General features: G+C 50.4%; 1 protein-coding gene across 3 annotated transcripts in view; it reads left to right on the top strand.

The window, feature by feature from the left end:
* GLI3 (GLI family zinc finger 3) overlaps positions 1 to 20,700 on the top strand; it is a 263,705-nt gene extending 243,005 nt beyond the window's left edge. For 2 of the 3 annotated variants that reach the window (XM_087861211.1, XM_087861212.1), the window contains exons 11-15: positions 6,167 to 6,316; positions 7,434 to 7,598; positions 12,534 to 12,824; positions 17,198 to 17,525; positions 18,269 to 20,700. In XM_087861211.1, the coding sequence (XP_087717337.1) occupies positions 6,167 to 6,316; positions 7,434 to 7,598; positions 12,534 to 12,824; positions 17,198 to 17,525; positions 18,269 to 20,601 (3,267 nt within the window). In that variant the 3' untranslated portion in view covers positions 20,602 to 20,700. Of the gene's footprint in view, positions 1 to 6,166; positions 6,317 to 7,433; positions 7,599 to 12,533; positions 12,825 to 17,194; positions 17,526 to 18,268 lie in introns of all 3 variants that reach the window. The other variant, XM_087861210.1, reaches the window with a different exon arrangement.
* Positions 20,701 to 26,011: the final 5,311 nt, after the last annotated feature.

Here is a 26,011-nt window from a genome sequence, read left to right as displayed (position 1 = left end):
CAAAGCAGTAGTCCTGTGTATGTGTGTGCAGACACGTATGTGCTTTCCTTGAGCACCGCGCTACTGAAGACCGTGCTCTTTGTACCTCCTGCTGTGAAAACCTTGTCAGAGTACTTCATAGAAGCCTTTTAAATTGGTGACAAAGTTGTGTTATCTGATGGAAACTGACGGAAAGACGGGTGTGCAACGCCGATGCGCAGCGGAGCCCCGTGGAGATCGTGGCGAGGGCAGAGTCTAAAGTTTTACATGTCCTGCCTTCCCTGGTTTTAGGTGTGCTTTACGGTAATATTTTCATTACAACAGTGGGAGCGATTTACCTTCCGCATGGGAAGGAGCTGTCTGGTTTTAGGAGTGAACTGACTTTGAGCAGCAAGGCGTTTGTCTACTGATCAGTGTGCTCCCCTGGCCGAGTTTGCACGGGGACTTACGTGCAAAGCTTCCGCGCTCCCCTGGAGCTGAGTTTGCATGCTCCCCAGGAGCCAAGTTTGCACAGGGAGGTACGTGCGAAGCTTCCACACTCTGCTAGAGCCCAGTTTGCATGGGGACGTCCGTGCGAAGCTTCCATGCTCCCTTGGAGCTGAGTTTGCACGGGGAGGTGCTTGCGAAGCTTCCACACTCCCCTGGCCGAGTTTGCGCGCTCCCCTGGAGCCGAATTTACATGGGGACGTACGTGCGAAGTTTCCACGCTCCCCTGGAGCCCTACTGTAGCTTGTCTTCTGAGGAAGTTGCTTCCATGGAGGGTGCTCACCCATCGTGAAAGCTTGCACTTTCTGAGTGGGAATCGGCGAGAAATCTGGCCGGAGGTGCGGGAGACAGAGAGCAAGCAGCAGCATGCTTCCCAGTGTCACGAACCGCTTGAACAGCAGGTGTATTGGGAGAGCCACCACATTCGGGCGACAGACGCGCGCTCCATCTGAAGGGTTCGCCCTGAGACTGAGGAAGAACTGCCTGCTCTTTCCTGGGAGGGAAATGACACCGCAAGAAGAAAGGATGCTGATTAGCTTAGCAAAGTCCATTGTAGCTTCCCTTTTGCTGGTGGCGACAGAAAAGCTTCCTTTCCCCCGTGTTCCCCCCGCTCTTTCTTCCCACAGCCACGAAGCCTCTGAGACTAATGCTAAGCCACTGGCTGCCTCGATGGCCAGGACCACAGAGGGACTTCTCCCAGCTCCCTGTGCCCCTGGGCACCGCGGGGAGCAGAAGAGATGGGAATGCCGGGTCCTGGCTCACCTGGCTGCAGACACATCCCAGTGGGGACACAGCAACTTGCTGGTTTGCCGTGGGCGCCCGAGAGATTTTATGTGTTCCATCATCCATCAGTTTCCCGAGGCCGATGCTTCCAGTCCTGCTTGGAAGAGGGAATCGTGGCGAAGCTGTGCGGGGGGACTCGGCCTTTCTGGGGGAGCTGCGCGGTCCTGGCATCCCTGTCCTGTCGAGAGAGTTCCGAGCAGCCCCGCCGAGGGAGTTGGCATACGGCGCTGTAATTTACACCATCTATCTCTTTCTGGAGCTTGGGCCGCTGGCAAATTGCATGTCTTTGTGTTGGATTAGTTTGGACTTTAATCATGCATTATTTTCCCTCCAATTAAATTATTTATATATTTGATTAACGTTTTCACTGCGAGGAAGTCAGATGTTCAATGAAACCACAAATAAACACATGCCCATTGAATTTCAGGCGAGCTTCACATGAGAGCATTCTGTTGGCGGAATGCTAAGAATTCACTGTGTGTCGCCTTCTTAGCTACCTGGGATTTGGGTGAGCAAAACCTGCCGGGTCCTAGGAGCACAATGCAGGGGGAGTCTGTCCGGTCTCCCTCCCTCCTCTTGTGTAGCCCAGGATCCTGGCTTTTTTCCTTCCTGTGGTTTTTGTCTTTTCCCCTAGCACTGAAACCTCCCTCCCTCTCATTTTACTTCCTCAGGCTTGACCAGCCTGACCAAGAAAGTCACGGGCTCCACTAGCCCAAGAAGGAAACTGAAATCACTTAGTCAGGGGTGAGCAAACTGACGGCCCCCAGGCCAGCTCTGACCCCCCGCTTGCTTTTGCACAGCCCAGGAGTGAAGAAATGGTTTTTTCAGTTTTACATGGTTGAAAAAAAAAATTTTTTTAAGACGATTTCTTGACATGTGAAGTGTTCAGCTTCAAAGATAGACAGCCGCACACTTTCATTTACACGTTGTCCGTGGCCGTTCGCCTAAAACAGCGGCAGGGTTTGAGTACCTACGACCTTTTGGCCAGCAAAGCCTAAAATAGTTCCTGTCTGGCTTTTTCCAGAACAAGTTTGCCAACACCTGATCTAGTTCATCAGCCGGATTTAACAGATGAGAAAATTAAGGTTCAAGGAGGAGAACTGACCTGCCCAGAGGTACAGAGCTCATCCGAAGTTGGTCCGGCAGGAATCTTCCAATGCCCACCCTGTATTCTTTCCACTGTAGCGTAGGGTCTGCCTCGCTGCGGAGGTCAAAGCAGCTTGTGAAGGAAAAGCAAGTGTTTAGGACGCAGGGACAGGTAAAATCTATGATTTCTTAGAATTTTAATTTTGGCTTGAATTCTAGAGTCAGGAAATGCATTAAGCCCAAAATGCATTTGAACTACCCAGGTAGGCAGAAGGATGTCTTCGTATTTCTTTAGAGTAATTGATTACATCCTGTGCTCAGCACTTGGACCGGGTCCCCGCCGGCCGAGGTGGTAGAGTCTCATTTCAAGAAAAATAACTGGAGGTCTCAATCCAAGTTTGTGCTCAAGAGCAGTTTCAGAAAAGTACAAAAGCCTATTAGATGGAACTCAGGTCTCCCATACGAGAGCCGAGGGGAAAACCCCCCAGCTGCTAACCTTTCTGGAAGCCAGGTTGCTCCTACCGCCCAGCACAGTTTCTCCTGCATCCCTCCCCACGTGGAGATCGGCCGGCTGATTTTCATGGGATTCCCGGCACTGGAATTTTCAGACATTGTCCCAAAGGCCAAGGTCGATGAGAGTCAGTGAGGCGTAAATACGAAATGGGATCTTTTAGTTACCGCTCTCTCGTCAGCTCCTTGTCCCTTCTCTCGTCCTGCTTAGCGGTGGGTCCCTCCACACCTCCATAGGCAGCTTCTCGGACTTCTCGGCCATCCAATTCCAACCTTTGCTTTGGAGCCTTCTGTCACTATTCCGGCCAGGCATGCACCTGAGGGGACTGGCGGGGTGTTGGCTTTCCCTCAGTCCCCTCACCTGGAGGAGCAGACCCCTTTCCTCTCCTTCCAGCGGTCACTCCTCCAGTGCACTGGGGAGGGGAACAGACCAGAGTCTCCGACTTCAGCTGGCCGCCCTTGGCGCCTCCCCTGGTCACTCCAGTCTCTCTGAGTAAGGCCAGTGAAGAGTGGCTCCCCCTCCTCGGGGGCAGGCGTCCAAGTGCTGCTCTCTGTAAGTGAGTTCCATCCAAGGTTGTGTCCTACAGTCTTGCTGCTGGTGATCCGACTGCCACCTCAGTGACCTCCACCATGGAAACTCATGCTTTCTTACCGCACCAGGCCATGGCCGTGCAGGACGCCTCCTGTGTCTGTTAGACCCGTCCTCTCCAGCCATGCGTGCTCCTTACCTACCACACATGTTCCTCACCCTGTTCCTCAAAGGCACCAGGTTCTGTCCCACTGCTCTCGCTTTTCTGCCATGGTGACCCTTTCCCCACACACACACTCACTCTCTTATCTGCACAGCTGGCGGATCTCCATGCATCGCTCAGGTCCTACCCTAAATGCCCCTCTGTGTGCCACACGGATTTGAGACCCCCTGGTAATTATTTTTAGAAAACCGTCTTACTTCCTTTCACAACACTGATCACAACTGTAATTGTATAGTAATTTAAGGCATTATCTGCTTGGCTCCGGTAGACTGTCATTTCCTTAGGGCAGGAAGCATGTCCGTCTGGTTCCCCAGCACGGGGCTTGGCATGGAGTGGACCTCAGTATGCGCGAGCAAATGCATGACAGACGAGTGGAGTGTTGCAGTCACATAATGTACAGTGAGCATGTATTAATCGAGGAGAAAAAGCGCTTCTAGAAAACTTGAGACTCGGCTCAATGCAGCATCCACTCAGAAAACTCTAGATAGTCTAGCTCATGCTCAGGTAATCCCACCATCTCCTCTTGGAGACCCGGGGATCTTGGATAACAAGCACTCCATTCTGTCAGGAAGTATGCGTGCAGAACAGAAAGCGTATACTCATCCAGTGTCCCTTATGGCACCCAGCAGGGTAGGGTCCGTGTTTGGGTACCATTCAGATCCTTTTGAATACTTGATAGCGTATCATCTTGTAATAGAACATATTAGGGGCGCCTGGGTGGCTCAGTCAGTTAAGCATCTCTGCCTTCAGCTCAGGTCATGATCCCAGGGTCTTGGGATCGAGGCTCACATCAGGCTCCCTGCTCAGCGGGAAGCCTGCTTTCCCTCTCCCTCTGCCTGCCGCTCCCCCTGCTTGTGCTCTCTCTCTCTCTCTCTGTCTCTCTCTGCCAAATAAATAAATAAAATCTTAAAAAAAAATTTTAAACAAGAACGTGTTACATTAAAATCGTGTTGTATGGACACCAGATGAAAGGAAACTAAGTTAAGATAAGCAGAAGCATCAAGTTCAATCTCTTTGGTCCAGTGAAAGTCCAGCTTACCACATGAGTCCAATCAATTCAGCAGATATTTACTAAGGACCTGCCAGGTGCCAGGGTCCCCGGCCAGTTGCTGAGACTGTGAAGCTAGACAATGTGGGTCCTGTCCTCTAAGAGTAGGCTCAGCCCCGGTTCTAACTCCGTTTTCCAGCTCCTCCTGCCTCCCTCCTCCTTCTTCCCATCCTTTCTCCTTGTCCTTTCATGTACATCAACCCAAGGAGCTTATTTCCAGTAGCTTGGGGAAAAGGGAACCAAGAGCAGTTTGTATGGAACGGATTCGTGCTATCGGCAGGAGCTGCTCAAAAAGCAGGGAGCCCACAGCAGTTGCCTTCCTCTGCCCTCACCCAGTGTTCAAGTCCAGAAAGCAGAACAAAGGTCATTTTTTCCTGCTGCAGCAGGCCCCCTCCTGGAGGAACCAGGCAAGGCCGGCTGAGGGTGGAAGGGTACCCGCGGGCCCCCAGAGACCACTCACTCAGGACCCGGAGCCTAAGCGAGAAAGTAATTAAACGTTCTGTTACGACCGCGCAGTGCATGGATTCCAAAGAGGGCTTTCTCTTACTGGACAGACTCATCTGTGGCGTGTTTCTACACACCTTTGATAAAGGGCTTGTAAGAGCCTTAAGTCAAGGCAAATAGAATATGGGGTAACCAGAGAATAAAACCAACAGGATCCACCCAGGACACTGATTTCCTCGGTAATGAAATGGACATTTAAATGACATAATCGTCATATTTAAATTGACTTAAATTTGATCCAAGGTGAGAACCTTCTCTTCCTCGGGCTCTTCCGTGGGGTTTTTTGTGTCTTCCCGTGGTCGGACCTTTGAGGTATGACTCCATGGAACTATATAAAAAATGGTTCTAAAACTTTGAATTAAGGAGGCAGTCGGGGAAATTCATCTTCGTTTTAAAAACGAAGAGAGTTCTAGAGAGCTGAAAAGAAACTTAGAGCCTAGGTAAGCCATCCCTGTATTTTGTACGTGAAGAAGGCTGTGATCCAGAGACCAAAGCATTTCGTTGGTCTCCTGGTTCTCTTCAGTATTTGGTTCATTTGTCTGTGACGAATGACGTGTGTGCGTGCACACGTGTGTGCACGTGTGTGTGTGTTCCCTTCCCGAGATCTCAGCTGCAGCGCTAACCGAGGCCCAGAGCACGTGGGAGCTGGGGAGTTCCCCTGTGCTCTGTTGACCTTGACCCCCACTCGGCAGGTGAAAAAGGCCCAGCGAGGTCGCGTGGGTTCACCACAGCTCACAACTCCCCACTTCAGAGGCCATGTGCGGTCCCTTTTCTGGGCCACCAGGGCTCCTCCAAAGAGCGCCACTCCTGCTGGTCAGGAAATACACGTGCGCGGTTCCTAAGAGCAAATTTACTAAAGAAATGTACAAACTGGAAAAAAAAATATATCATCTGTGTCTAAAGTGATCATATGATCCTTAGGGCTGAGGGTCGGGGCACTTCTCGAACTCCCTTCTGTCGCCTTCAGAAATGAGGCCCGCGTTCCCACGCGCTTTCCCTTTCTTTCTCCCGCCCCCAGCATATAAATAACGACCACATTCACGGCGAGAAGAAGGAATTCGTGTGCCGGTGGTTGGATTGCTCAAGAGAGCAGAAGCCCTTCAAAGCCCAGTACATGCTGGTGGTGCACATGAGGCGGCACACGGGGGAGAAACCTCACAAATGCACTGTGAGTGTGCGGCGCGGGCTGTGGGTGTGGGACCCGGGCAGGGCCACTGGGCAGGTTGGGGCTCCGGGTTTCCCGCGGGCCCCTGCGCCTCCGCTGTAGGGATGGACCCAGCCGAGGGGGCGTGGCCGGGTTGTGGGAGGAGCCGGGGTCTGTGATGAATGCCAGGAGTCCTGGGAAGGGGTTCTGGAATGGGGGGGGGGGGCAGCCAGAAGTGGAGAAGGAGCCCTGACAGCCACACTTCGGGGGCAGCAGAAGCGCTCTGACCTGCATTGTCCAACAAGGTAGCTGGGGGCCACGTGTGCCCCTTGGGTGCTTTGGAGACCTGGCCACCAAGGAACTGATTTTTAAAATTTAATTTTGTTTTTAAAAAATGGAACTATAAATGCCCCTGGTGGCATGCAGCTACCGCGTTGGACAGCAGAGTGGCAGGCGGGCGGGCGGCTGCGGGATGCACTGGTGGGCACTGGGAAGGAGCATGTGGTCAGCACGCCTGCCCCAGCACTAATGCCTATCACGCTGGAGGACCTGAAGGCAGAGGGAGGTGCCGGCTTTGACTTGAAACCCGTCAGCTCACTTTTAAAAACAGAACCCACGTGACTGTAAAGAGTTTTTCTTTGCCTTCCTAGTCTGTCCCTGTGGCTGGGTGTAGACCCACAAGGCGGCCGGGACTAAGCCTCCTTTCACGGAGGTGCCTCCAGGCGCACTGGGCACAGCTCAGTCCTGTGCTTTACATCTTAAAGGCCCTTTACAAACACGATCAAATTCCATGCCTTTGTATGGACACAAAGCCATATTAGTGAACTTTGTGCTGAATCTAAAATCAGTGGGAATTTGAGGAGATCAATGAGCAGATAATGAAACCCATTGTCCACATTGAGTGGTCTATTAAAAAAAAAAAAAAAAGCCTCCAGGACTTTTTAGTAGCCCTGAAAATGCTGTCTCTTGAACTGCACTGAGCCCCATCTGAATCCCAATAATGCAGAGTTTAGTGGACTTTTGTTCCTTGGTTTTGAAAAGCTGCTGACCCTCGAAATGTCAGTCTTTCATCAACTTTGAGGGAGGGTTGGGCATAAGCCGTTATTGTGTGCAGTAACGCACATTTACCTGTTGTTCTCAGTTTGAAGGTTGCACAAAGGCCTACTCGAGACTAGAAAACTTGAAAACGCACTTGAGATCTCACACTGGAGAGAAACCGTACGTCTGTGAGCACGAAGGTTGCAACAAGGCTTTCTCAAATGCCTCCGATCGCGCCAAGCATCAAAACCGGACGCACTCCAATGAGGTGAGTCTCCCCCACAAGACTCTGTTTGGGCCCAGAGCTCAGGGTGGAAACAAAGAGCCCTCCCGGGCAATGCACGTGGAGACGAGGCCCATTCCATTTCATTTCCTCTTGGCCCTTCCCAGCAGGAGTGGGCTCTGAGGCTGCAGGTAAAGGCCTGGAGCCTTCTCCGTGGGGCCGGCTGCCAAATGGGCCCAGTTTGGTGAGTAATGCTGACCAAGAGAGGGAACTTCAGACCCCTGGCAAGCCAGTTTCGCCTTGTTCAGAAGTGCCACCTACTGGTGAAATAGTAGGAACATTTAACTTCGGCCTTCCACCCGCTGGCTGGGCAGGCAAGAGCAGGAATCCAGGCAGAGGACGCTTCAGCAGCAAGGACAGATCAGAAGCAACGTGCTGACAGCAGACAGCTACTGCTAAGACGGCCACTCTCCCTTGCTTTCTCCAGGTGGTATCTTCAAATGCATTCTATCCGAAAAGACTTCTACAGGGCAACCAGCCTTGGCCACACGTGATTTCCAGAGACATTCTAAACTCCCAAGGCTCTCGGGAGCTATTCTCAGAAAGCCAGAATGGTTTCTAGTCAGTTATTTAAGATAGCATATTGGATAAATCTTCATGGTTGGTGGGGCGGTTCCTGTTGCGTTGCTGGGACCTGTCGATAGTTACCCCCCCAGAATTCCAGAGAAGCATGAAGAATGACAATGATTTCACATTATTTTGCCTGGGTTTTCATGCAGGTCTGCCTCCAGGCCTTTGAGTTCTCTTGGAAGGTCTAGCTCAACGTTCTGGCTCCTCTGTGAAGCCTTCTCTTGAATGAATCTAGAGGTTCACAAAAAAGCTCCCCACATTTTGCATAGAAGTGGGGTATTGAGCCAGAATTTCTTAACATGAGGCATAGTTCTGCCCCACTGAGGAGGTCATCAGTTTGCTTGACATGTGTGAGAGAAGGAGCACTTGACCTGGCTTAGTAGCTCAGGGACCATTGACTTTAAGGTCCTCGCCAAGTGTCCCTTCAGCTTAGGGGACAGAAAAAACACGTCTTTAATGGGATGACCTACACTTTTCTTACACACACACACTTCAGCTCATAGGGGCACGTTCACAGTACAGACTCTTTTTGGAAGGGTCGTGGCAGAATAAGGAGACTTAGGTCATTAGGAATCTCATTATTAATCAGCTGTTGGAGGGTACATTAGGGGAGATGCCGCATCTCCATTTTTTTATGTCAAAAATGTCTTTACTACATACAGTGGTTGCAGTGCAATCTGCTGTTCTTGTTTTGTGCAAAGGTTAAGGGGTTCTAGGCAAATCCGTGGAGACGGAAAGGAGATCAGTGGCTGCCAGAGGCTGAGGGAAGGGAGCAGGGGTGACTGCTAAGAGGTACAGGATTTCTTTGGGGGATGTTGGAAATATTCTGGAATTTGATTAAGTGGTGACAGCTGCACAAGATTGTGGATGTACGAACTGCCACTGAATTGTGCCATTTACAAGGGTTCTTTTTATGGTATGTGGATTACATCTCAATTTAAAATGTTTTAGAGGATTCGATTAAGTTTGAATTAAATTAATATGCTTAACTGCACTCCACATATTTAAGTACAGTTGTGACAAGAAATTTAGAAGGTATTCATTCCTATAGATTTTTAGGCCAAGTGGCCCTCCTGTTATTGTGGGGAAATGGGGCCAGCGGGTGTGTTAGGGTCAGCAGCGCACACATACACACATACTTCTCAGCTTTTTATCTTTCTTACGGATTTAAATTATGTGCACAGCTGTTTGCTTAAATGCATTAGTGCTGAGCTTACCCACTTCTGTGAGGGGAGGAGTGCAGCACCGTATGAGTGTCTGTCCATTATGAGATAGAAGATAGCCTGTCCAATCATAGCTTTCACCAGGGTTGAGCAGTGTGTCTAAAATAAATCAACCACCTTGACCACGCAGGGCTTTGGCCCCCCATATGGATGATGGACGGTTTCATATCCACCAAAATTAAGAATCTAGATTTGTGTCATGAGCCGGTCCTGGATAAATCTAGACATCTTCTTTCATTTATTTCCTCTCTCTTATTTGTACTTTCAATCCTTCCCTAAACAAATCTCGAGCGCACACTTTGCTGTTCTGGGTGCAGAACAGAATGCTGTGGACTCAAACAGGAGGGGCGTCAGTCCCATTCAGGAGGCCAGTCTGACCTTCCTTCTGCACCCCTAGCTGCCTCCCCCATTTGGGGCCATAGCAGTGGCCTCTGCCAGGGATCCCGACATAGACCACATAGCTCATGTCCCCCCAGAACCACATTAGACAAGTATCCTTGAGCTCTGAGTCGGTTCTGTCTCCCTCTCCAGAATGTTCCAATGGCTTCCTCTTTCCTAGAGGAAAAGTTTAGACTCTCTAGGCTTGTGGCTGCTGGCGGCCCCAAGCCTGCCCTTCCAGGCTTGACCTAATTACCTCTGTGGCCATGCGTGGAACCGGATGGCCACACCGACATGCATGAAGCGGTCCTGCCTCTGGACTGTGGCTTTTCTTTTCACATCCTCTTACCTTCATTTTTATCCCTCAGAATCTTGGCCTCCGTTCAGGACCCAGCTCCTGAGCTGCCTCCTAATAAAGTGCTGTTCACGGATTAATGACTCAGTGCAACAAACACATTGTGATGAGCGTTTCATATATTGTCTTATTTCACCCTTAGACCCCACGAACTGGGCGTTATACCCAGATATAAAAACCTAGTAACTGATGCCCCCCACAGTCATCCCAGCTACAAAATGATTGTCCCCCGGCCACATCCTTCTGTGGCCTTCATACTTGGGACTGGGGATAATTACATGCTGTCTTATTTTTCCTGCATATTTTGCAACTCTGGACATTAAATCCTGCAGTATATAACTTGATGTTCTCAGAGTCTTGCCTATAGTGAGGACCATTAACTGTTGATTGAAAAAGTCGTTGGATAAATGCTCGAAGTCAAGTAAAAAACAGAACAACTCTTCCACAAAAGTACGTTTCAGTTGAGTGAGTCAAAAAGGAAACGACCGTGGCAAGAGTTGAACATCGAGGACAAGAGACACAGGTGACTCAGTGAGACGGACAACACTTGTCCCCACCTACAGTGATATTTCATTTCAGTCGTTGATCACAAGCAAAAACTTTCCTCCTCTGGCCGTGTCCTCATTTCCAAGCCAACCCAGAGTATACTCGTGCAGTCGTTTCGGGAAGAGTAGCTCCTCAGACGTGTAATGCTGGCCTGGCTTGGGGCTCTCTCCCCGCGCCCCCCTGCCCCCCGACATCGGCACCATACAGCCCAGTGTGCCCGCTGATGGATCAGCCTGTCACGGCGGGGCGGGGCGGGGCGCAGCGCAGGGCCGAGGTCAGGACGCTGTGAGGTAATAGCACTCATCCTGGAGCCATTCTTCTGTCCTAATGCATAGAAGTCGATGCGCTCGTTTCATTATATATGTGCCGCAAATCACACCAGCCCCTGAATAGAAGTAATTCATGGTTAATGGGAATCAATTCTCCCCAAAAGAATCTCAGATTTGGAGGTGAAGTCTCTTGGGATAATTTTCGGAGTCTTCACTACATTAGGACATTTCATCATTTTACGTAGCTCTCGGTCTGTTCTTGGGCTTTTAGTGAAAAAGCATCTTTTAGACACATACATTCTATAAGACAGAGCATCTTTTTTTTAATATAATGGGTACATTATACTGATCATGCTTTTTCGGACTGTCACTTACCTAATAGCTCGTCTTTGGTCTACATAGATACATAGTCTTATAGGGATTCGTGAATATATTATATTTCAAGCCAGGGGAACAGAATCTCCGTTTTGAAGTTGGTCGTGAGTAAACGCCAACGATTCTGTGATTTGGGTAAATAATTTAGCTGTAAGCATCTGTAGAGTTTTTAATGACTGCCTTAGTAGGTTTGATCACTGGCCCACATGGGACATGGAATAATTCACAGGCCTTAGTACTCAGGAGCAGAGCCAGACAGGAATCCTCATTTCCAGGACACCACCCATCAGCCCTTCCCAGGTTGTGAGTGAGCATTCGTAGACGGTCGAACAGGGCTTTACAGCTTTGAGAATTAGAAAGGTTCGGGATATTCCGAGCCCCGACCATCCCACACAGTTGTAATGCAAGCCAAATGGACATATTTTAGTGATACCTAACACGGAAGAAGCGGTAGGCAATTTTTTTTTACTACGTCTGTGTGCAGAGAGCACATTTTCAAAAAGGGTGTAGTGATTTTTGATCTGAGAACCAGGACATCCCTAAGAAATTTTTTCACACAAACTCTCCAAAGGCATAGAGTGTTCTTCTGATGAGGTGATGGGTGTCTAAGCCTTCTTCCGTAGTTGTCACCATCACCATCATCTTCACTGTCACCGTCTTCACTTTTTTTAATTTTTTTAGATTTTATTTATTTATTTGATAGAGAGAGAGAGAACAAGCAGGGAGAGCAGCAGGCAGGGGGAGAGGGAGAAACAGGCTCCCTGCCGAGCAGGGAGCCCGACGTGGGGCTTGATCCCAGGACCCCGAGATCAGGACCCAAGCCGAAGGCAGACACCCAACTGACTGAGCCCCCCAGGTGCCCCAATCATCTTCAAATACCTATTGAGTGGCTGCCAGGGCACCAAGATCCTTCTTCCTACTCATAGGATAAATGTTCCCAAGAACATACGGGCAATTTGCACATTTTAGCTCTCCTGGAGCACTTTCTAGAATAATAGTCTATTAAAGCTAGATTCGCTGGCCCCTGAACAGTGCTCAAATGGCCTTTATTAACCCTTAGTACCTAAAGGTGTCTGAACACCTCCCAGCTTGGTGGAAGTGCTTTGAAAGAATTAAAGGGACGGTGTGCATCCCCGAGACTATTGGGCTGGGGTATTAACGCTTTAATAACAATCTCTTATTTCATCCTTGTGGCTTTTGGCAGAAACCGTATGTGTGTAAAATCCCAGGCTGCACGAAGCGCTACACAGACCCGAGTTCCCTCCGGAAACACGTGAAGACAGTGCATGGCCCAGAGGCTCATGTCACCAAAAAGCAGCGTGGGGACATACATCCTCGGCCCCCCCCACCACGCGATTCCGGCAGCCATTCACAGTCCCGGTCGCCCGGCCGGCAGACTCAGGGAGCCCTTGGGGAGCAGAAGGACCTCAGCAACACTACCTCAAAGCGGGAAGAATGCCTCCAAGTGAAAGCAGTCAAGGCAGAGAAGCCCATGGTATGTCATTCAGTTTCCTTCTGCTTGTCCCCAAGCCATCCTAGGTCATTTTATAAAAAGTCACCGAGGGCATGAGGAGCGACTAGACCTCCCGGCTCCTCACTGCATTAGGCTCTCCGAGTGAAGGGGTCAGGAGCTCGGAGACCCGGATTCCTTACTTAAGGTTAATCAGCATAGAATAACTCCGAAAAGAGCATCAAGGTTTGCTAACTGGTTTTTAAGATCAATCTGGAACCATGCGCTGCGTGGCAGGTAGAAAGAAAGGCATGCCTGTCTACATTTTCAGTAGACCTGTAATGTAGAAAATCAGCCATTCCGTCTTCCTGTAAACATGTCTTTTGCTTTGTGCTTTGCCCTGGTGACCCTGAGATAAATAAGCCACTGTTCCTATTCTTTAGGCGTCTATAGTCCCGTGGGATAGACAGACCGCCAAAAAGCAAATACTGACAACTCGGTGTGATTTCACACGAGTCTGGGTCAGAGCATTCGAGAGGGGGACACACCACCAGCACCCTTGAGGATGTGATGGGGGTAGCAAGGGAGGGGATGGCCCTCAGGTTCAGCACTCAGGAGGGGGAGGGAGCAGGGCCTGGCATTGCAGCAGGAGCCGCGGGGCCCCAGGACGCTGTGCAGGAGTAAAAACGAGTGAGGAGGAAAAAGGCTTATACCGTACCAGTGCCGGCTAATGACATGGCACAGCTGATTTTTAGAAAAGCCAACTCCAGTGCCCGGCTAGGGATGGGCTTGATAGACGGGAGACCATTTCTGCAGTGGTGCCCGAACCAAGGAGGAGAAGAGCAAGGGAGGCAGCTTTCAAATGAGAACTCATACTGGTTTGGGGACTTACCAGCCACCAGACTGATGTATGTGATTATGCTACTGTTGCAGCTTCTTTCAAACTTCCCTCGGTGATTTTTTTTTCATTAAGTATGTGCCGTACTAAAACGTCTACAACTGTAAGAAAGGCAACGAGAAGAATGACAAGAGTAGCTTTTGAAAAAGCTTCGGTACATTTGTATTTGAAGCTCCACCAATGTGTCGGGGTCTTGTCCGGCGCTCCCTATATGGAGACACGTACCAGATAGAAGTCGTGTGCTTGGATTTCCAGATGCTCGGGAGTGGTCAGGCCGGCATAGCTCTACTCAGTCTCAGAAAGTATCTCCTTAAAATTAGAAAAGTCCAGCAATTGGATGGACATCCTAGGAGTTCCTGAGTGATGTCCCCACGCAGCAGTACGTATGGGTAGGAAATAATGCGCACATACGATTCCGGAGTTGAGCGAGTGGAATTTAATGATCGTTCGCATTTTAGTTGACTTACTGAGTTTAAGAGTTTTAGAAAGAGACATTAAGTGTAGTCAAAAATAATAGAAATAAGCTATCCAGATCTATCATAACTTCCCAGCGGGTAGCTGTATTTTGCTTTTAAAAAGCACCTTAGTCAAAAGTCGATGTATGTGTTATGACTCATCACCATACTTTAAAATTAATCCGTTCGTAAGCGGTATTGTACATACTTTTCTGGGGGGACCACATATCCGTTTCCTAAAATTAAGTCCACCTATACAACATCCAGAGCATTCAACAGTTCATCCTCAAGTGTTTAATGAAACAAGGAAAATGAATTGGTAGTCTCCTAGATTATGTCATCAAAAGACAATGTTTTAAAAAATAAAAAAAATTTTAAGAAGGCAATGATTTATGTTCTTCGGACATCCTAAGGACCCAGAGTCTCTTGTACCATTAATGTGTACCCCTAGCTCAAGAAAATTTGTCAGCTCCTCTCCAAACACCCATTATTTAAAAAGAAAATCGGTAGAAAGAAGGATGTATAGTTATTTGGCTTAGTGATATCTGAGATGCCCCAAGGTGTGAACTATTTTATAAAGTAATGAAATCATAGAAACATAGGCTAGAAAGGATCCTAGAGATTGAGACAAGGCTCCATATTTTATAGGTTAATAAACCTAGGCTAATAAATTAATCAAATTTCCTACAGGAGACTCTTTTGTCTGAATGTGTCCACATACATATAAATATAAGTAGTTTGCTTCGTAGACATTTACTAATGCATATGAGATTTACATTTCTAATATTCTGTCTTTAAAAACGTGTCTTTGATCATCGTGCTATGAATTAAATTCTTTCTTCTTTTTTCTTATTAATCCCACATCTCTTCTGTGTCATGCTCCTAAATGTCTTGTTCTCACTTCCTAAGGACAGTGGGTAATAAGGTGAGGGAATTTTGGCTTCTCTGCTCTTTTTGTTTTGTGTTCGTTTTAACGTTTAACTTGTATGCGTTTGATTTTTCTTTAGTTTTTGTGCTTTGTGATATCTTTGGTAGAGAACATCACTCAGCTACGTTTCGGACATAGAAACAATGTGTTTTGAACATTCAGCATGTGGAAATGTGGAGTTAGATGGTGAAATTCATTGTTCTATTTGTCTAGGTGCTCATAACACATGGCGGCCGGCCGACCAAGCAGATGTTCTCAAAGACTATTTCATTATCAAATTGACACACGTAAATTCATTCTGGGACCAGACGGGTACATCACTCTTTGAGGACGATCTGGACACATTTGTTGTTTGCAGTTTAATCTGTATCGAAAGGTCTGAGCGCCTCTGAGCAGCTCTCTGGTTATAAATGCATTTGTGGCTCTTTCCGTGCCCTGGGGAAGCATGAGTCTGCCATGCGTGTGTGCATACACACACACACACACAGATTCACCTGCACACACTCTGAGCTGACAGTCCAAGAGTCAAAAACCTCCAAAGTCCTGCATGCTCCAAGTACCTTGGGAAGGAGCAGGTGGCCTGGCGCCCCAGGATTCTATGGAAGCAAAACGTGAGCAAGGCTTCCCGAACTCACAATCAGACTTGTGTATCTTCTTTGGCTCTGCTTGGTTGCCCAGGACAAACTCAGTGTATCACGTGGCACTCACTTAGAAAGTGTTCATCTGCTTGGCTCTATGTATGTGGTTGCAGAATGAGTGTGATGGGTTCCACTGAGAAGACCTCTGCCTAAAACCCCTTCCCGACAGCGCTGTGCACCCCACTTGGGACAACATGGGAGTCCGTAACTGAGTGTGTGTGGTTCTCTCTCCCCGGGGAATTTGCTTTTCGGGCTGCTGTCAGGCTCCAGTGGTTACAGGAACGCTGGAGAGGGCTCCGTGGAGAACTGGAAGTCATGCTGGGCGGGGAGTCTAGGCTGGTTGTAGCATTGACTTTGTGACTTTGGGCAGTCACTGAACTTCTCCGCACATCACTTTTCTTATCCACGCAAAAGGGGTTATGCTGTTTATCAACCAGTGGAATTTTAGGTGGAGTGCTTCTAGGTTGTGCAGACTGGCCATTGAGGGCCGTTTTATATGGTGCCCCCCCCCCAGACCTGAGGACAGCCAGCTCTCCTCTGCTCCCCATCTCCAGGAGCCCCGGGGTGGGTGGTCCTTTCCCTGATGGAAAGCCAGTGCACTGGATCAAGTTTCTAACTTGCAGAACTGGCTTAAACAGTCCACACAGTTGTGGTTAGGAAAACGTTGCCTGATTCTCCTAGAGAAACGCCAGGGCCCTTTAGGGGAAAGGTTAGATAATTCCCCAGACTCGGACGCCTGTAACTTGCAGCCCTTCTTCGCCTCTGGGTACAGCAGCAGCTAAGCAATTGAAATTTTTCCTCTTAGAGCTGCCTTTACACACAGCCTGGTTGGGGTGCTAGAGAGCACGCGAGTGTAGATAGAAGGGGGAGAGGTTACAGAGAGCTTGGGGAAGGAGCCCTGAGCAGCTCAGAGAGGGTCTTGCAGGAGAGGAGGTAGTGTGTGCCTCGAGCACCCCTCTTCCACGGATGCTGTGGATGAAAGCCACCTGGGATAAGATGAACCGCGAAAGTTCTCAGAGCCAATCAGGAACCATTTCCCAGGTCTTTTTATATGTCATGTGCTCTCTGAGCCTCACACTTAATTCCCACCACAATCCTGAAGATAAGTAAGTTGTCCCCATTTTGTAGATAAGGAAACCGAGGTTTAGAGTGACTGTTTTGTCCAAAAAATCAAGTCAGGTCAAGTCGTGCAAGTGGGATTAGAGCTGAGGAAGCCTGTTTGCAGACTTGGCATCTGGGGCAGGATTCCGTGGCTGAGGTCGTGCCAGTCACCCCCCCGTTCAGCACGCCCCGCTTCCATTGCCCCTACTGCACATCCGCCTGGCATCCCATCAGCCGCTGCGGTCGAGAGAGGCCGCCTCCATTCACCGGCTCACAGTTCTCCTCACTCCACTCCCAGAGCACCCTGTGGGTCTAGGTCTGCATGAGCTCTCGTTTTTGGCTCCCTTTCCATTCTCCTTCCCGGTAACATCTCTTTCCTTTGCTCTTAACCCCAGCAGACATCTCAGCCAAGCCCTGGTGGTCAGTCTTCATGCAGCAGCCAACAGTCCCCCATCAGCAACTATTCCAACAGTGGGCTCGAGCTTCCTCTGACCGACGGAGGTGGTGTGGGAGACCTCGGGGCCATTGACGAAACCCCAATCATGGACTCGACCATTTCCACTGCCACCACCGCCCTCGCCTTGCAAGCCAGGAGGAACCCGGCAGGGACCAGATGGATGGAGCACGTAAAACTAGAAAGGCTCAAACAAGTGAATGGAATGCTTCCACGACTGAACCCCATTCTACCCCCCAAAGCCCCTGCAGTCTCTCCTCTCATAGGAAACGGTGAGTCCCGTGCCCCCCCTCATGTCGGCTCCGGGCTCTCGGTTCTGTCCGTGCACCTGAGCCGCTGTGAGAGGTTCCAGGCTCAGTGTGTGCTGGTGTGTCCCCCGGTCCTAAAATGATACTGTCCCCATACACGTCGGTGTTGCCTTTCTGGAGAGCAGGTGGTAAGGGGATATTACCGCCACAGAAGGTAGCTAACGGTGTGCTCACAGGGTGCATGACTCGTTCTCACGGGGAGGTTGTAACTGTCGCACCGGGCTGAGCACATCTCTCCTGCAGAGACATCTGGTCTCCCGTCTGCACCCGGGAGGTCAGCAGCCCCCTTGACTGACGTGTTCCCAGGGCAAGGAAAGCCAGGCAGCCTTTCGCATGGGCAGCCCCACGTCAGCTTTTGCTTCTGAGCTGACAGTGAATAAAAGCCTTTGGCCTTGGACTTGCCAATGTCCCCGGAGCACTGTGTCCTACACCTGAGAAGGAGCTCAAGTGATCCAGGCTGTGCTTACTGCTCCGATTCAGCCAGGGGTCTGCACGCTTTCCCGCAGACTCGCAAGCAGTTTCTACGCACGCAGCCGCACCCACTCCTTCCCTGTTGCCTGGGCCCTTTGGGGCCGCACAGCAGAGGGTGCTGGCTGGGGCAGACACTGCCGGGCCCAGGGAAACCAGATCTAGTTTCGCCCCGTCCTGCACCCTGCCCTGTTTGCAGCCCGCCCGACATGAACGCGTCTCCCACCCTTTCTCCGCAGGCACGCAGCCCGGCACCAGCTGCAGCTTGGGCGGGCCCATGACTCTTCTCCCGAACAGAAGCGACCTTTCTGGTGTGGACATCACCGTGCTGAACACGCTGAGCCGGAGGGACAGCAGCACCAGCACCATCAGCTCGGCCTATCTGAGCAGCCGCCGCTCCTCGGGCATCTCCCCCTGCTTCTCCAGCCGGAGATCCAGCGAGGCGTCCCAGGCCGAGGGCCGGCCCCAGAACGTGAGCGTGGCCGACTCCTACGACCCCATCTCCACCGACGCCTCGCGCAGGTCCAGCGAGGCCAGCCAGGGGGACGGCCTGCCCAGCCTGCTCAGCCTCACGCCGGCGCAGCAGTACCGCCTGAAAGCCAAGTACGCGGCGGCCACGGGCGGGCCGCCCCCCACCCCGCTGCCCAACATGGAGAGGATGAGCCTGAAGACCAGGATGGCCCTGCTCGGGGACGCCAGGGAGCCGGCGGGGGCCCTGCCTCCCGTGCACCCCCCACGGAGGTGTAGCGACGGGGGCGCCCACAGTTACGGCCGCCGGCCGCTGCTGCCCGCCGACGCGCTGGGCAACGGCGTGAGGAGGGCCAGCGACCCGGTGAGGACGGTGTCCGAGAGCCTCTCCCTGCCCCGGGTGCAGCGTTTCACCAGCCTGCACAGCTTCAACCCCCCGGCGTTGCCTCCGTCCCTGGAAAAGCGGAACTTAGTGCTGCAGAACTACACTCGGCCTGAGGGCGGCCAGCCCCGCCACTTCCCGCCGTCTCCCTGTCCTCCGAGCATCGCCGAGAACGTCACCCTGGAGTCCTTGACCGTGGACGCCGATGTGAGCCTGAACGATGAGGATTTCTTGCCCGATGATGTGGTGCAGTATTTAAATTCCCAGAACCAAGCAGGGTATGAGCAGCCCTTCCAAAGCGCCGTCTCTGACGACGGCAAAGTGCCCCACGGGCCCGGCCTGGGGAGTGGGCATGGAGACTTCGACCCCCGCGGGCTGCCAGACCCCCACGCCGGCCAGCCGTACCGGCCGCTGGAGCAGCCTTGCCCCGAAGCCAGCAAACCCGACCTGCCCATTCAGTGGAATGAGGTCAGCTCCGGCAGCGCCGACCTGTGCTCCTCCAAGCTGAAGTGCGGCCAGCGGTCCGCGGCGCAGCAGGCTCGAGCCTTCGGCTTATACGGCAACGTGGGCGTCCACCCACAGAACCCCTTGAGGAATGGGGCCGGCCCAGCTGGGGGGTACCCGACCCTCGCAGAGCACGGCGGCTCGTACGGCGGCCCGGAGCACTTGGCGAGCCACAGCAGCGGGCCAGGCACCAATGGAAACGCCTTCCATGAACAGCCCTACAAGGCCCAGCTGTATGGGAACTGCCTCAGCAGGCAGCCCGGGGCCCCCGGCTTGCTCGACGGGGCCTGCGGTGCTGGGGTTCAAGCGGCAAAGCTGAAAAGCACCGTGGCGCAGGGCAACGGGGGCCAGCCAGATTTTGGCCTGTCGGTGGTACCCAGCGAGTCAGCGGGCAGCGCCGTGAATGGCATGGCGCCCCAAGACCTGGTGGGCCAGGGCTACCTGGCCCCTCAGCTACTCAACGACGGCATGCACCACCAAGGGGCAGGCCGCGCCGGTCAGCAGATGCTGGGGCAGGTTAGCGCTACCTCACACGCCAACGTCTATCAAGGGCTGGAGGGCGGCCTGCTGGGGCCTGCCTGCCTCGGCGGTCAGCCGTCCAGCTTGGCAGCTGCCAGGGGCTACCAGCCCTGTGCCGGCTATGGGGGCGGCAGGCGCCAGGCCGTGCTGAGGGGCGGCCTCGCTCTGCAGCAGGGACAGCTCAGTGACACCAGTCAGACCTGCAGGGTGAACGGCGTCAAGCTGGAGACGCAAGGGCAGCCCCATCCGCTCTGTTCTAACGCGCAGAGTTACTCTGGTCAGTTCTATGACCAAACCGTTGGCTTCAGTCAGCAGGACATGAAAATGGGTTCGTTCTCCATTTCGGAAGCCAACTGCCTGCTCCAGGGGCCCGGCGCCGAACACTCTGAATTACTCTCCCCAGGTGCTAACCAGGTGACGAGCACAGTTGACAGCCTCGACAGCCACGACCTGGAAGGGGTGCAGATTGATTTTGACGCGATCATAGACGACGGGGACCACGCCAGCCTGATGTCAGGAGCCCTGAGCCCCAGCATCATTCAGAACCTTTCCCACAGCTCCTCCCGCCTCACCACGCCACGCACGTCCCTGCCACTGCCCGCGCTGTCGGTGAGCACCACCAACATGGCCATCGGGGACATGAGCTCGCTGCTGACCTCCCTCGCGGAAGAAAGCAAATTCCTTGCAGTGATGCAGTAGGCGTTAGGGGAAAGGCTGCCAACCAACGTGAAACTTTAGGAGTTTAAAAGATTAAATGGACTGGGTTTTTTGATTTTTTTTTCTTTTTTTTTTTTTTTTAGTTCTGTATGTATTTTAGCAATCTCATCTCACCTAACTGGGATGTGTTTCAAGTATATTCCTTTTATGGAAAAGGACTCTGAACAACCCTAAAGTATTCTAGGGAGAAACTGTCTTCCATTTCAGTTTTGAATCAGTATTGTTACACTCGAACCATCCTCTCCGTTTTCTTTCTTTTTTTTTTTTAACTGTAAGCCCGCCCCCCTTTTTAGTAAACCAGTGTAAATGTGTGATGTGCGTGTTCTTCTTTTCAAAGAGAGATCAGACGAGAGGATTTGACGTGTTTCTCTGTTACTCAAAGGAAATAGGAGTTGGTGTGCTTTTGACGAAGGGGTGACACTTCCAGCTTTTTTAATTTTCCTTTACATGTGCTCTGTGTTTCTTTTTGTTTTTTGTTTTCTTGGGTGTTTTTTTGGTTGTTGTTTTTTTTCTTTTCTTTTTTTTTTTTTTTTTTTTTTGGTAATTCCCACATTGGGCACAAGAATCAGAATATGGATCGTGGGTGCGCTGTAGCAGACATAACCAATATTTGATGTGCTCCCCACCCCAGTTCAGGTCAGGGCATGCTTTCGACGGTTGCACACAAGCGGGAATTTGGGGCTCTGGCAGATGAACACGAGTTTGCTCACGGTTGGGGTGTAGAATTCCTCCTGTCCGTCGGTGCGCTCAGGGCAGGTCCGTCTATGTGCTCCTTCTCAGTTATCCACGTTGCTTCTCTTCCCTTTGTCTCCACGACCATTCGGTATTGCTCTGCGCTCCAGGCAGAGAGGGGAAGGGCGGTGGGTTTGCGACTTCCATCTGTTCTGGTAAGAAGTTAGGTAGTTGTAGAGTGAAGCTACTGGGTAGAAATAGTTTGGGGGACATTTGTGGGTTTGCTGTATTTGTTGATTTATAATTCCATCTCTTTCCCCGTTATCATAGATAACCGAGAATTGATTATATGTAGGTCTGAGTATTTAGGTATTTAAACAACCCCACAGCCGGCTACTTCATTAACATACATTAATTCCACCATAGTGAAGGAGTATTTCTATCCTAAGTGCCCTATTTTAAGGGATTTATAAAACTTAGTTGTAAAGGAAAAAGCTCACATACGATGACGTTTGGAATAAATCACTTTAACCGTTGTTAGTATTTGAAAGCACTGGGGAGAATGGTTAGTAGCGGTGTGGATGCTTTTTCTTACACCCTATTAAATGATGCATCCATTTAAGAAGTTCAATGTTCTATGCAGTTAGTCCTTCATGTGGACTTAATCTGAACTTTTGTTTTGGATTAAAACACTTAAAGACTAAAAAAGTGCAGCTACGGGCCATGTGCGGCCGATACACATAAAAGACATACTATGTGTGTACCGAGTACAGGGATTATCCACATTTTACATTTAAAAATATGTAAACTATGAAAAATAAAATATTAACACCTTGGACTACCTGCTTTCTTTTGTCCCATTGACCCTGGAAGTTGGATTTATCCAGAGTGACTCATGAGTCAATTGTGTGGCTTTTTCCCATTTATTCCTGCCACTTAAATTAGTATTAGACAAAGTCGAGTAAAATAAAACATTAGATGATAGGAAGAAAATGTTAGCACCAGCCCGTTTTTCTCACATTCCTGATCTCTCATTTGGACCAAGAATCTCAGCGTGGAGGTAAATTTGCCCTTTGGGACTTTGTGGCTAAGAAAATTGGGTTTGCATTCAACTGAATGTTCCTGAAACCGTTGGGAGGGGTGCTGAGACTTCTCCCACTGCCCTCCCACATCCAGTACGTGCTCTTAAAGACGCATCTGCTTTGGAACAGAGCCCAAAAGCAAAAGACAGCTACTGATCGGAGCTCAGTGGAGTGGAGTCTACCACTTTGCAACAGAAAAAAAGCCAGGCTTTCTCTGTGTTCCTCAAACAGGTCATGACCCGGTCGCAAAATCGGTGGTCCATTCCCTGAATCTCCTTTTTCCACAAACAGCAGAACCTCTACGCCCCGATCTTATCTTCCGTGCTCTCACGGTTTGGCCTGATCCTGTTCTTGGTTTCCAAGCTCGGGACCTGGGCGTTCTGCAGCCTGCTGAGTGAGGACAGCGGTCCCCGGGACCACCCTGCCTCCTCGTCCATCAGAGTCCTTCCCCAGTAAAACTCCCGGATGTGACCTGCGCTTCTCAATTACCCTAAGTTCCTTCCTCACCTGCCCTCCACGGAAGGACTGACGGCAGCCACGGGAGGACTGTTGTCATCCTGTGTCTCTGTTTTGCCCTGTGGTTTCAGCTGATTCTCTGCATTGCTCCCTTTCTTTGCCTTTTCATACTTGGTTTCCTGCCTTCTGCCCTTAGATTTGCAGAGATAGTCGTAGTTCAGTGCAGTCTTTGGCTTCTCTCTGGGGAAATCTCAGAAAGATGGGGAAGAGGGGAGAGGGAGGAGGAAAGTGTATTTTTCCAGGAGTGCCACGATGTGTCCTGACGGTCAGTGGAAGGAAGGTCTTTTGGGGCCACTTGGAAGCGTCCTGTCTGTAGACTTGGCTTCTCCTCTGGCAGGATCCACCCCCAGCCTCCAGCCTCCAGGCTTCTCTCCACTTCTCCGACCCTGGCGTTGAGGGAGACAGCAGGAACTCACTAGGGTCACATCTTACTTCTCAGTGCAGGCTCGAACGTGGTACTCCTCTGGAACACCTGCGTGAGCCATGTTTTTATGAGTTAAACCATTTTGTTTTCTTTCCTAAAGAGCTAATGAGACTGCCCCTTGCTCCTCGTACGTTGGCTCGTCCTCTTGAGCTGCAGAGTTGTGATTCTTGCAATGTACGTGCCTTATTTTATGTTGATCTTGTCGATGCGAGGGACCAGTTGGTGTTGCCCGATCGGAGCCCGAGGCTGTGCACTCCCCCCCCCTCCCGCCAGCCGAGAGCACACGATCGGAGCAGAGTCTGAGCGGTCTTGTAACCTGGTTTCCCGTGTTGTTTTGAACTGATGGAGGGTGTTCTCTTCTGACAAGTCACCGTTCTGTATCCTGCAAACGTGTAAAATAAAAGACGAGTTCATTTTTTTCACCTTTTTTAGATTTTTAAAAAATAAAATGTGTAATCCTTTTTTAAAAGAAACACATGTAAATACATTTAAGTATTGTTAGGCATAGCGTTCGGATGTGGCCGGCCCTGGGCCTTCTCGGATCAGCCTGCAGTCGTGCGATGCCCCCACGCCCACCTCATGCCAAGGGCCGCCGTCCCGCCACACGTGGACTCTACTTTTGCTTTCAGAACCACCTAGTCCTTTTGTAACAAAAAGAAAGAACAATGTTTCTTACAATGTCAATAAAAAAAAAGCTTTGTACTGAAACGGTTACAGGGTTGTTTATTTGACCCATACCTAAAGGGAATGATGCTTCCTTGGGAAAACTCCAGAGTTTTCTTTGGGATGCAGACTCCCCCCCACACACACACACACATACAAGCTGAGCACACTTCCACCCCGAAACTCAGATTCCTCATCCCCAAGGCTGAGAATAAGATGCTGGTGCACGCTCCTGGGGGTGACGTCGGGGTGTGTACCTGGGAGGCACGCCCGTTGCAGCCGTAATGGTTTTTCTTAATTTTATCACTTTGCCAAACTCTGGGGAAGGAGCGTGACTATGGTCCAGTGTCTAACAACTGAACTTGTTTCTCTTCTATAAATTATCCTCTCTTTTCAAAGGATATACGGTATAATACCTATTAACAGAAACTTTGACATGGTAGAAACCTACTTTTGTGTGGCTTTTAAGAACTGACTTCAGACAGAGAAATGGAAGCGATTTCTCTAATTTGTCTTTTCTTATCTTTTTTTTAATCAATATTCTGTACATCACCATAAAAGCCTCCAAAGGGTCCCCTTCCTCTTTCTGAGTAGCAGCGGGTGTCCTTTGGGCCACCGGCTTCCCCTGGGTGTCAGGATCCCAGGCCTCCCAGGGTGGGTGTGGCCCTGGAGCACAGGCTGCTAGCTACATCAGCACCCGCCAGAGGACTCCCATCCCCTGGGTGATGAATGCGTCCTCCCCCGCAGGGATTCTGCAATCGTAAGGATGCTTCCTGCTCTCCTAAGTCACAAGGGAGGACTTGCTCTCATAAATCCAGAATTCTTTGCTTTCGTAACTAGAGCCCTCACATGAGGCGTCCAAATGAATTCAGAAAAAAAGAAGGAAAAAATGCATTCATACTCTACCTTATAAATGTATTCCACATAGTAAGTCAGAGTAAAACAAGGAAAATGAGGCGCATAGAAGGAACAGGAGGGAAATGGGATGCCCCAGGAATGGGGCAGTTCCTGAGAGCGGGCAGACAGATGCTGCTTGCAGGTTTGTTTCAAACGCCCTCCCGAGAAGGAGACTCAGAAGCAGAGTTGGAGCTAAACAGCAGAGGCGTAAGCCATTCGGTATTGCATAAAGGTTTAAGTCATTTGGGGAATTGGAAGATGTTCTGTATTACCAAATGAGAGCTTCGTAAGAGAACGCGAGGAGAGATGGAAAAATGAAGCCACTGCCCAAATATCTTATTCATCCTTGTCTCCTCCAGCGTTCTTCTTTTCTTGGCAGTTTTCCCCGTTTGGTTTTACTTCGTAATGCCTTCACTACCCCAGGTACAATCCGGGCTCATCTCTCTGTTAATATTAGCTTTTACCTTTAAAAAACTTCATTTTGGGGCGCCTGGGTGGCACAGCAGTTGAGCGTCTGCCTTTGGCTCAGGGCGTGATCCCGGCGTTATGGGATCGAGCCCCACATCAGGCTCCTCTGCTGTGAGCCTGCTTCTTCCTCTCCCACTCCCCCTGCTTGTGTTCCCTCTCTTGCTGGCTGTCTCTATCTCCGTCAAATAAATAAATAAAATCTTTAAAAAAAAAAAAAAACTTCATTTTACCAACATAGGCCAAGATGGTTATGCCTGCCTAGTTATTCGACCTCTTTATATTTTTTAGGAATAGTCATTGAATCTGAACTGTTTTTTGGCTTTTTGAAATTTCCCGTGCATTGTGTGGCCACAGGCATGAGCGCTGGAAGGCTAAAATTCTATTCAGATTCCTTGATCGGGACTAGGACGGGAAGACGAGCAAGGCACAATGTGCCCATAAGCATCTAGCCGGTGGGAGGGACAGACACGGAACCACAGAATACAGCGACATGCCCAGTGGAAGATGATTGGGGGGGTTCAGTTGGGGCCCTGTCCCTCAGAAGTGCATAGGACAAGGCTTCTCAACCTCCTGTATTGTTGACATTGTGCCTCAGTGAACTCTTTGTGGGGGGAGCTGCCCTATATGCTGTAGGGTGCTCAGTGGATTCCAGAACACTGCCCACTAGACG

The sequence above is a fragment of the Ursus americanus genome, chromosome 3 (genome assembly GCF_024610735.1).
Source record: "Ursus americanus isolate L20-20 chromosome 3, mUrsAme1.1.p, whole genome shotgun sequence".
NCBI lineage: Eukaryota > Metazoa > Chordata > Mammalia > Carnivora > Ursidae > Ursus > Ursus americanus.
This window is presented reverse-complemented; position numbering and strand designations above follow the sequence as displayed.